We start from the raw sequence: 12042 nt of genomic DNA on the forward strand, positions 1-12042 counted from the left end.
AAAAAAAGAAATGAAACTAATTTTGATAATATATTTTGACATGCCCCCAAATTCTAGATATTATTATTTCACAGATAAGCAGCATAAAAGCAATTAATGACATATTTTGCACTCTCTTTTAAAAATATTAGATCATCAACATGTGTGTTACCTTAAACATGCATGCGTGCACGCACACACACACACATCACATGGTAGATGGCAGTTGCCACATTGGATCACGAAGGTCCAGAGCATGTAAAAGTCTTTAATGGGAGGACAACAGCATCTGAGATTCATGACTGTGAAGACTGGAATTGATCATCCTGTGCTGACTACAAGGGCCTAGGTCTGCAAAGAGTTTTGATGAGATGGAAGAAAAAGCCTAAATATTTCAATAGGTGAAATTATTCTACAGTCTTAAATAACAGTAACAAGTGGTGTGATAATTTTTTTTCTTTCTTTTTGCTTTTTTTTTATATCATGCATACAGTGTTCTGTCTGCGCATATACCTGCACACCAGAAGAGCGCACCAGATTTTATTATAGATGGTTGTGAGCCACCCTATGGTTGCTGGGAATTGAACTCAGGGCCTCTGAAAAAGCAGTCAGTGCTCTTAACCCCTGAGCCATCTCTCTCCAGCCCCTCTTTTTCTTTCTATTTTTCTGGGTTGTTGAGACAGAGCCTCTCTGTCCTGGAACTTGCCCTATAGACCAGGCTGACCTCGAACTCACGGAGCTTTGCCTGTCTCTGCCTCTCGAGTGCTGGGATTAAAACCATGAACTACCAATGTCCAGTAATTATAATTTTTCTTAAGATTTATTTTTACTTCTGATTATGTATATGTGGGCTGTTTTGAGTATGGTGTGGGTGTGTGTATGTGAGTGCAGGTACACTTGGAGGCCAGCAGAGGGAGGTAGAGCTCTTAAAACTGGGTTTACAGGTGGCTGTGAGCCATACACGCCCCTCCAGGTTGTGTTCTGGGAACAGAATTCAGGTCCTGTGTAAGAGCAGTAGGATGGGCTCTAACTGTGGAGCCACCTCATCAGCTCTCTCTTTTCTTCTCCTTTTCCCATGCTTTACAGATGTGATAGAAAAGAAACCCTAATTTCTAATATTTACTTAGAAAACACAATTTTTAATTCTGAAGTGATTAAAAGCAATGAGCCATGAACTATTTATGGGACCACTCTACACCTGGCCCCGAGCTTCCCCAGAAAGATGATCACATGCCTCTGGATGCTGAGAAGGAAGGTGTTGATACTGGTTTTTTTTTTGTGTGTGTGTGTGTGTGGGACAGAAGAGATTTTCTGGATACACAGATATTTTTCCTATACCTAAAGTTGGAATGCAGGCGATACATGCCAGTGAGTGTCACAGGCAAATGCTCGCATAAGATCTGTTTGGACGGCTCAGACCACATGTGCTGGCTCAGAGTCATGGGAGTTGTCCTTGTGGGGCAGCAGAGGCAGCTGGGGGAAGTGTTGAGACTCGAAAAACAGGTGACCATGCATTCTTCCAGCATGTGAAAATATGAATCAAATAATTTGCAAAACACCCACAGCTGTTGGCAGGAGGCATAGCACAGGTACTAATTTAGACTCTTAAGACACACTTCCTCTCTCTCTCTCTCTCTCTCTCTCTCTCTCTCTCTCTCTCTCTCTCTCACACACACACACACACACACACACACACACACACAGAGCACTTCAACAACAACCAAAGGTCTAAGTAGTCAGCAAAGCACAAAGTCATGTCCACAGGGCCTCCCTATCCACTAAGGATAAATCTAAGCAGCAGCTTCTGCAGGACCACAGGTGACACTCACTTACTTGGGGGAGAGCAGGGGGTAAGGTCTGAGTGACGTGGTTCCATCTGTCATCCACCCTCCTAATCTGACGATCGCTGTAGCCTGGCTTCTACTGTGATGAGCTGCTCTTGCTTCATAGATTAAAGCAGTGTTGACTAGTGTTGGCCTCAAAAGGCATCGGCTAGGTTAGTGAGTATCTATGCCAAGGACTGAGGGGACCTGGGTGTGACATCTAGGGGCTATTTGGGGTGTGTGTGTGACAGAGTACTGAAATTGATTATGGCCTTCATCATAGATCTCTAAGCACACTAAGACTCTCTCTCTCTCTCTCTCTCTCTGTGTGTGTGTGTGTGTGTGTGTGTGTGTGTGTGTGTGTGTGCATGGGCATGTGTATCTAGACTTTAAATGAGTGAATTATATGCTGTGTGAATTGTAGCTTAGTAAAGTTGTTTGGCACGGAAGCAAACACCCCTTTGGGCAACAATGCTGCCCTGTGTCACCGCCCACTACTGAAGTGCACATAGCAGAGAAATGGTATCTGCCCCATCCCCCCACACACACTTGAGGCAGCATCTTAAACTAAGCTCAAACCCAACTCATGATTCTCCTGCCTCAGCTTCCTAAATGGTGGGACTACAGGTGTGTCGCACCAGCCCCGGTTGCCTCTCATGTATAACAGCTCATACACAAACAACTGCTCTCAGCCTGGCATGGTGGTGTATGTCTACAAGCCCAGCACTCAGGCAGTGGAGGCAGAGGATTAGGAATTCAAAGATGTCCTCGACTTCTGACTGGATATGAGGCTAGCATGGGTTACTTGAGACACTCTTAAATAGACAAACACTGCTGTCCTTTGTGAAATCAACAAGGCATCTGAGGAAGGTGCCACAGGCTCCCGAAGCCTGTATGTCACTGACCTTTCTGGTCCTCCTGACTCTCTGGCCTCTGCTGAAAAGGCTTGCGGAGCATATGTCTCAGGAACTGAAGGTAAGGTGGCTGAGCCGGGCCCTGGGCTCTTTCTGAGATGAGGAAAGAAATTGATTGCTAGGATCAGATAGTTGGAGAGCGCTGTCCCCTCCCCAAGTTCTATTTTCAAAAGCACATTTCCCAGTAAATACTAAGTGGGCACCATACCAATATCCCCAGGGAGAAGAGATCTTTAGGCAGCGATAGACTTGGAGCTGCTGGGAATCACATAGGGCCCCTTCACCTAAACAATTCCACGTTTGAAAGCAGCCGTGTCTGCACTCTAGAGAATATGACTGCCTGAAGCCTATCGCCCAATCACACATAGCCAACCAATGCTTCATGCATTTCCAGTGGTTTTAGAAGAATTAAAGCACACAAGAAAAGGAACAAGACATGTCCAACTACATAGATCCCGTGCATCCAACCTCCCCTCTCCTGCCTTTCAGAATCCCAGCACATCCAGACCACTTAACCCTTGAGACAGAGACGAATCTAGCCTCCTGTTAGATTCCCTAACATCAGCATCAGGATCGTATGGGATCTGAACCTATTAGGGCATTGCATCTAAGTACCTGCCAGTGTGGAGTTCTGGAGCTAACAGGTCCAGCTTCATGTCTTTACTTCCATCGGGCTCTGGAGGCGAAGAAACATTCGTCTTCCCATGCCCTACAGGAGCAGGGAGCTGAGGGCCCAGTTGTTCCTGGTCCTGCTGGTGTCTGGCCTGGCTGTCCCCTTGAAGGGTGGCTGTGCCTTCCATTGTCTGAGTCCTGTTGGTACATCCTGGGTCTGAGTAGCTCCCAGGCAGTGCTGACTCACCTGCCACAGCGGGAAGCATCCTTGCAGTACCTGTTTCAAGGAGGTCACCAGACACACATGCCCTCGTCTCAGCTGTGCTTGGTGTGATGTCACCTTCTGCTGCCTCAGCAGCTCCCACCATTTTGCTAGGCCCCAGAGGAGTATCCAACGCTTCTCCGGCCAGGGGTTTGGGGGTATCCTGGTAAGCCAGCACATTTTGCATTTCTGCAGTACTAACAGCAGCTTTGGGGCTTCTTTCACCCCCAGGTGTGGCAGGGATCCACAGCTTACTGTTAGATTCAGGCATAGTCAAAGGACTTCCATGAGGAGAAGAGCCCTCCAGGGCACCAGTAGATCCTTGTAGATTACTTGAACACTCAGTGTGAACAGGGGCCCCAGTACCGTCTCCTCTGTGCTGTCTATTGCTGGCCAGTGCTTTTAAGTTCTCTTTTCCAGAAGGACTGCTGTCCCCTCGAACAGAAGCCTCTTCTGTGTGACTCTGAGGAGCCACAGGGAAGCCAGGATCTCTTTCTGCTGGTACCCCCTGAACAGCTGCAGAAGAGGGAAGGCCCAATGCTGACTCCTGCCTGCTGCTTCCCTGCTGTGAATGAGCCTGAGCTCTCTGGTCAGACTCCCCAGTCCCTTCTAGCCTCTTCCTGGTCACCATCAATGGGTCACAGGTCACTTTCCCCTCAATCCTGGCACCTGGAAGGTTCTTCTCCAAGGCTGTCTTGGCCAGACCCCCCAGCTTCTCGGATGCTGGATCCTGGGGAAGCAGATGAGCAATCTCAGCCTCCAAGGTCGACTCTTGCTTCTTCTCCACCTGGAGTCCAGCAGGAGGTACAGGGAGATGGGCAGCAGCCACTCCTTGAGTCCCATCTAGAAGCTTCTCCGGGTTGAGTGATATGCCGGGTCCCTCAACCAGAAAATTCCTTGATGTGCCTGCCTTTTCACCAGGTAAACTCTGGGGCCGATCAGCAGCCAGGGCTCCCAGCACAGACTGCTCAAAGATCTTGGTGATGTGCTCTCTGAAGTCAGGAAGACCCGTAATTATACTGGTCTGTTTGGAGCTCGCAACCTCGCTACCCGATGCACCAACCCTCAGATCTGGGGTAAGTTCTACTGCGCTCTTCCTGTTACTGCCTGTCTCTCCTGCTGCATCCTCACTGGCAGCGGGTGCTGCAACCTCAGGGGGCCTGGCATTTCCCTCTGGAGCTGCTGTCACATGCAACTCTTTTGTCATCTGCTCATCTTTGGCCAGGGATGTCATCCTGTCCAGGTAGGGCATAAGACTCACCGGTCCCTCAGTGGTTCCAGCTTGAGGGCCACCACTACCAGCCCCTGCTGCGGAGATTTCCCCACCTGCAGTTTCTGGTTGCAAGAGTGGAGTGATGGAGACAGCTGATACCTCTCCAGGAGTGTCACTTTCCAAAGCAGGTGGGAGCTCCTTTGTGGGACAGGAATGTTCATGAGGTACTCTGGGGCCTTCATCTCCTGCATCCTCCTTGGCAGTGCCATTGATATGCAGGTAAGGGACGCCAGGCACAGTCTCTTCAGGTGGTCGAGCCGGCAGGAGCCTCTGTGGATCTGAAACAGCGCCGCCGTGTGCCAGAGCGTCCACTGTACTTCCGGGAATCCTATCTGATTCTCCAGCTGGCCCCAAGGAATCCCCACAGCTGGGCTCAAGCTGTGGAAGTTGGCACGGCTCAGTCAGGGTGGAGGTGTAACCTTCTTTCCCAGGCGTGAGGCGCTCATCAGTCTGAAAGAAGCCACCATGCAGAGCTGCGTCTGATCCCTCGGAAGCCTGCTGCATCCCTTCCCCGGCATCAACATTCGCCTCCACAGATCCACCGATACCAGCTTGCTCTGCCCCTCTGGGGAAACCGCCAGGAGGCCCCTGTGCTTCTGCACCTACGGTGGCCAGCTGCTCCATCTCCAGCTGTGGGGCCGACTCCTCCTGACTCTCATCGCGGGCCTCACTCTCTAGGGCATCCTGGGTGGGCGTGACTCTGGTAGGCACCAGGACCAGAGCACAGTGCGCTGTATCCAGGAGAGCTACTGAGTCAGGTGGACAAGGTGGGGCCTCCACTATGTTTCTACTTGCCACCTCTGTCTTACCCAAGCCCTGAGGCAGGGGCAGTCCATCACTCTCTTTAGAAATACCTGAGTCCCCACAACATGCTTCTTCACGCTGGCTGCCTGCTTTCAGAGTATCACCCGGCTCCTGTTGGGACTTGTTCGGCCCCTGCCCAATACAGCAACTCTCTTTTCCACCCAAGCTTCCTGTAAGAGCGGTGTCTTCTGCAGGATGTGGGATCTCCGAGGGCTGACCACCAGTGCCCCCACCCTCTTGCTCATTTTCCCCTAATGCAGGCAGCTTCTGTCCCAGTGGGGTTGGTGGTTCGGACTCCTCTGATGGTGCCTTTCCCAGATCTGTATCCTTGGGTGCTGAACTTGGAGTATTGCAAGGACTGCCTTTGGGGGAACGTTCTAAAGCCTGCTCCTTTCCTTCATGAGTAGGCAAGCTCGCACCTATGCAAGGCTCCCCTTCCATGGGTACTAGAATTGGGGAAGGATTTGTACCCTCCTTCTTCAGACCTGGACCACTTGGACAAGCCCCTTGCACGTTTGTAGGTGATTGGGCCTTCTCGCAGAGAATAGCAAAGACAGATGCTTCTGGGTCCAGTTCGGACGACTGGAGTGGGTTCTCCGGAGGCGGTGGGGGGCTGTCCTCTGGGCAGGACAGTTTTCCCTGACAGTCTAGTTCCAAACCAAGCATAGCGAGTCCATGACCCACTACCGAGTTCGTCCCACTGAGGGGAGGTGACACCTCAGTATGGACTTCCTGTTCGGGTTCGACCTTCTCCAGCCTCTGCAAGGGTGAGTGGCTCTTCTTTATTTCCAATATGTTCCCCGCCTCCCCAGCTTTGGGTCCCTCCTCCACTGCTGGAGCAGACAGGAAATCTGATTTCTCAGAGTCTAAAGCAGGATGTGTTGTTCCCAATTCTCCACTGCCCTGAAGCATGCTGGGGCTTTTGGTCTGAGATCCTGAACTTGCCCAGGTGGCTTCTTGGGGAGGAGAGGGCTCATCAGTTCCAGCTGATGCTGAGGACAGGATGGGGTCCTCTTCATGGTGTCTGTGCAGTGGCGTGGATGTGCCAGTTATATGGGATTCAGCACCTACCTGCCTCACTGCCTCTGCTGACGCAGAGAGGGGCCCATCCATGTGGCCAGCAACCACCTGTCTGGGTGACTGTGTTGAGTCTAAGTTGGGAGAGTCACTGTGTGGCTTTGCAACCTCATCTTTGTCAGATTCCAGATGGAGCTTGCTGTGAATGGCTTGGGACCTCTCTTCCCCATGATTTCCAGACTCCGTACCATCAAGGACGCTGATGGCCTCTTGTCCCTTAGGGTTGTCTCCGGGTGATCTGCTTTCTTCTCTAGCCACAACTCTGGTTTCAGTATTCTCGGGGGCCTTAGGGCCATCATTTGATCCCACTGACTTTCTAGAACTTTCATTTGAAGCCCCAGGGGAGAAGGTTGGCAGCACTAGCCCTTCCAGGACTGTATCATTTTGCCCCTGCAAGAAAGGGGCAAGGGCCCCTCGGAGGCTGCCTTCCGGCTGTTCTTCTGATGTTCTTCCCAGACCTGATGTTGGCTTCAGTTCCATCACCCCCGTATCAACCTGTTCTGCGGCCAGATCTGTAGAAAGTGGCAGCTCAGCCTCAGAATCTGTCCCCTTGGGCAAGCTGGGCTCGCCTACGGTGAGAGAATTCCAAGCAGCAGGCTGTGCAGCGCGACTGGAGGCTGGATGTGTTTCCTCTGTTCTAGGAAATGGAGGGGCCTTAGCGCTCCCAAGCAAGCTACCATCTGGCTGGTTACCTGATGCCACACAGACAACCTCCTGGGGCCCAGGTCCTGATGTCCCTGTCTGTGGTTGGCTTTGAACATCTCTGGTGTCTCCTCGAGTCTCCTTCCAGAGGTCACTATCTCCCGGCGCTGTGGCAAAACCTAGTGGGTCTGAGGGCCGTTCTGCCTGTGGCTGCTGCTTTTCCACCTTCTGCTGGCAGCTTTCCTGGGTGGCAGCGATTGCTCCAACTCCAGGCTTAGCCCCCAAGTTGCTTTTAGAAGGATGGTGGCCTCTGAGAGACTCCAAGTTCTTGACTGAATACGTAGGTAGTACCTCTACTCCCCCTCTTTCTTTATCAAATGATCTTAGTACTGGATCTTGTGGGAACATGGTCTCAAGTTTTGGGGGTGCCTCCTCTGGGACACCCGAGCTCTCCATCCCCAGCCCAGTGGCAGCAGGGGCCTTAGCGGCAGACCCTGGGGGCGAGAAGTCATCTACATCCGCTTTCTCTTGGGACTCAAAACCACCAGGCCAGTCACTCTCTCCACACAGCAGCTCCGTCCTTGGCTCCGGGGGAGGCACTAGGGAAATTCCTGGCAATTGGCCAGTGCCACTGGAGGATGAGTTCTGTCCCTCTCCTTTCGGTTCTGTGTCTTCTTCAGCGCTGGGGGCTGTGGTAACCTTTGTGTGCTGTGTGGAGCCATCCCTTTTAGGAGTAAACGTTGCTAAGGCGTCCCCTTGGAGACTAGAGGATGCGTCCTTTCTAGGGTGATGGGTAAGAGTACCATCTTCAGGTGCTGCTTCTGAGCTTGCCAAACAACCTTCTGGGGGACACTCGGTGAAGGGCATGGGGGCCGAGGGGCGCGCCTGTTCCCAGGGCAGTGATGAGCTGGGCACTGGAGAACCTTCTGGCCCCCTGGATTCCTGGGGGTGCTTCCCTGGCTCGGTCACCTCTGGGGACACACTATATGGATCCAGGCTGGCAGCACTCTCAGAAGCAGAGTAGGAGCCTCCTAGCCCAGTGCTGCCAACAATGAAAATATGAATTGTTTCATTGGTCCTCACAGATGCCCAAAGCGGAGCCATATACAGGCAGAATGACCCCCAACCTGACCCCCACAGAAAGCTACCAGGAGCCTCCACCAAAACCATACTGACCCCCATGCAAGGAGCACCACAGGGAGCCCCAGCTTCCCCCTCCCATAATCATTATATGTACCCTTGCTTCTTCGAAAGCCAATGCAGGAAGTCTCAGACATCCAGGTGTGGGGCTTTCTGTGTGGGTCAGTAGTGAGCAAGAAATATGGAAACTCATTAAAAATAATAAAGAATGCAGGCAACCCAGGAACCCAGGAAAAGTGTGTGTATGTGTGTGTGTGTGTGTGTGTGTATGTGTGTCTGTAGGTACACACATGTGGAGGCCAGAGGACAACCTTGAGAGTTGATCCAGAATCTTTTGACAGTTTTTCTGCAACGTACACCAGGAGGAATCTCCTGTCTTTGTTTCCCATCTTCCGTTTTAGCATGGACTTACGGATGTGTGGACTACATCTCTGGCTTTTGTAGGGGTTTGGGGGTTTGAACTCAGGTCCTCATGCTCGCTCAGCAAGTGCTTTTATCTGCTGAACCATCTCTCTAGCTCCAATGTCTCATTTTTCTGAGACAGAATATCACAGGCCTGGAGCTTGCTTAGCAGGCTAGGCTGGCTGGCCATGGAGCCCCAGGGATATGTCTCTCTCCAGGAGCCCATTACTTGGATTATAAGCATACTCCATAATCCTGCCTTTTTAAAATGTGGATTCTGGGAATTTAATTCAGGCCCTCATTCTTGACAGACAAGCACTTTTCTCAGTTTCCCAGGGAGCCTTTGAATCAATCAATCAATCAATCAATCAATCAATCAATCAATCAAAATATACAGTAGGGTCGGGCGGTGGTGGCACACGCCTTTAATCCCAGTACTCAGGAGGCAGAGGCAGGCAGATCTCTGAGTTCAAGGCCAGCCTGGTTTATAAGAGCTAGTTCCAGGACAGGTTTCAAAACTACAGAGCAACCCTGTCTTGAGAAACCAAAATCCAAACCATCACCCCCTCAAAATGTAGAGTACAGTAGGGCGGGGTGTACAAGTTCTGGATAATTACAAGGTGGTCTCAAGCATTCCTTAGATCATTTTATATTTGGGGAAAGGGCATAAATTAGAAAAGCTGTGATTTTGAAATTGAGGGCTATTCTTTTTTGTTTGGTTGGTTTTTGAGACAGGGTCTTAATATGTAGCTCTGGCTGTCCTGGAACTCACTCTGTAGACCAGGCTGGCCTCGAACTCAGAGAACCACCTGCCTCTGACTCCCGAGTGTTGGGATTAAAGGCGTGTGTCACCGTCCCCTTGAATATATTCTTGAAGATAGCTGATTCTTCAGTGTATGGTGGGACAGCGAGAGGAATAATCCAAGTCACTTGTCGTTTAAATGGAATTTCTCCACTGACCAGCAGATATCCCCTGAGAGCTGAAATCCCTTCATACCTATGTTTGTCCTGACTTGAATATGCTTACCTAGACAATGTATGACTCACTCAGAGAACTGGGAGGACCTTGGCTCAGAGTTAGAGCACTTACCAACCCTCCTGCTCTTCTAACACAGACCACTAATGCTATATTTGAATACGTTGCTCAGTTCTCTACTGTTTTAAGTGCATTTTTGTTTTATTTTATTTTTATGATTTTGAGGCAGGGTCTCAAGTAGTCTAGCTGGGTTGGAACTTGCTACCTTAAGGCTGACTTTAAATTTCTGATCTTCCTGCCTCCACTTCCCAAATACTGGGATTGCAGGTGTGCACCACCACGCGCAGCTGCCTTTTAATCTTATAACCCAAGTATGATGGACACAAAACCGTGAAAACATGCTTATGTGCTTTCCGCTTGCAGTAGTCCAGTCACCCCCTTTCTGGTTTCCTGTGCTGCGCTGTAGGATGTGGGCTTTGTTATTTATATAGCTGCGATTCTATGTACTTGCCATGACTCTATATTTTCTAGTATCAAGAGAAGTTATGGCGTAAGTCAAAGTTAACAGGAATACAATTTTTCTAAAGCTTTAAATTTTTATTGTAAATGTTTTATTTTCTTTTTAATTAGGTGTATATGTATGTAGTGCTCATGGAGGCTGAAAGAAGTTGCTGGATGTTCTGAGCTGGAGCGGCAGGTGGTTGTGAGCCACCGGACATGGTATAGGGAACCAAATTCAGGTCCTCTGCAAAAGCTGCGTGCACATTTGATTGCTGAGCTATCTCTCCAGCTCCATCTAGGACTTTCAAAAGTCATTTTCTTTTAAGATATTTTATGACAAAAATAGCAAAGGAAGCTTCTAGAACCATTGATAACTGTTACATACACACATCTATAGACCCACTGTATTCAGAGGATGGTTCTAGTCTCCAAACCCACCAAAAAATCTCCCACACTTGCTTTCATACTTGCAGGAAGCCTATGATGGAAAGAGAAGTGGAGTGTATTTCCATTAAATGTGATGAGATCAGAAATGGGGCTCAGTGGGGAGCTTGTTTACTAAGTAAGCCTAAGGACCCAAGTCTGCATCCCCAGCATCCACATGGAGCCAGGTGTTGTGGTGCAACCCCAACACTGGAAGAGGGGTGAGAATCATGTAGATCTCAGGGGCTCACTGGCTGACCAGTCTAGTCAAAACAGCCATTCCAAGTCCAATGAGAGACCTGGTCCCCCAAAACAAGGTGGGCCCTAACTGGTCTTCATACACATCATCATCTGGAAGAAAGCCAGGCATGCAAGTTTTGTAATGATTTGGAGTCTTAATTTTGTTTTTATTGTATCTGATAAGATAGATAGTTATCTAATTGTTCTTCAATTATGTTATTTTAATAAAATAAATTAAATGAAATGAGGTGGAAAGCAATAAAAAAGACTCTCAATGCCAACATCTACCCTCCACATTTATACAGGTAAACATACACACATACATATGCACACACGTGCATGTGCACATACAACAAACACACTACTCACCAGCTCCCCCCAGTTATAAATACATGTTCTAGACTGATCCATATGTCTCCCCATATCTGCATTGAAGCCCTAGGCGCCAGAATAACTCTTTGGAGATTAGGAAGAAAAGTTAAATAAGATCATGGGGTGGGTGCCTAATCCAGGAGGACTGGCGTCCATATGCAGAAAGACAGACAGCAGGGGTACATGTGCAGAGGAGGGTCATATGAGGACACAGTGAGCAGATGATTTCTGCAAGTCAGGAAGAGAGGCCTCCCCAGAGGCCAGCCCTAAGGCACCTTGCCCTGGACTTTCAGCAGCCAGCATTGTGAGAAAAACATGTCTGTCATTTAAACTGGCAGCCTGTGATGGTGTATGATGGCAACCCAAGCATGAATAAAACAAGTATACGGTTTTATTGTATATATAAATTGTATGTATGGGCATCTATTGTTTGTATGCGCATCTATTGTACGTATGGGCATCTATTGTATATATGGGCATCTATTGTATGTATGGGCATCCATTGCATGTATGAGCATCTATTGTATGTACAGGTATCTATTGTATGTACGGGCATCTATTGTACATATGGGTATCTATTGTATTATGAGCATCTATTGTAC

At 49.3% G+C, this 12042-nt stretch overlaps 1 protein-coding gene across 19 annotated transcripts in view; it reads right to left on the reverse strand.

The window, feature by feature from the left end:
• Positions 1-12042, reverse strand: part of Tacc2 (transforming acidic coiled-coil containing protein 2) — a 212040-nt gene that overhangs the window by 134241 nt on the left and 65757 nt on the right. For all 19 annotated transcript variants that reach the window (XM_087908374.1, XM_085693203.2, XM_085693197.2 and 16 more), the window contains 2 exons: positions 3332-8428; positions 2708-2809 (listed from right to left, as the gene is read on the reverse strand). In XM_087908374.1, the coding sequence (XP_087764500.1) occupies positions 2708-2809; positions 3332-8428 (5199 nt within the window). The remainder of the gene's footprint in view (positions 1-2707; positions 2810-3331; positions 8429-12042) is intronic.

This window comes from Myodes glareolus, chromosome 7 (genome assembly GCF_982192425.1).
Source record: "Myodes glareolus chromosome 7, mMyoGla1.1, whole genome shotgun sequence".
Classification (NCBI taxonomy): domain Eukaryota; kingdom Metazoa; phylum Chordata; class Mammalia; order Rodentia; family Cricetidae; genus Myodes; species Myodes glareolus.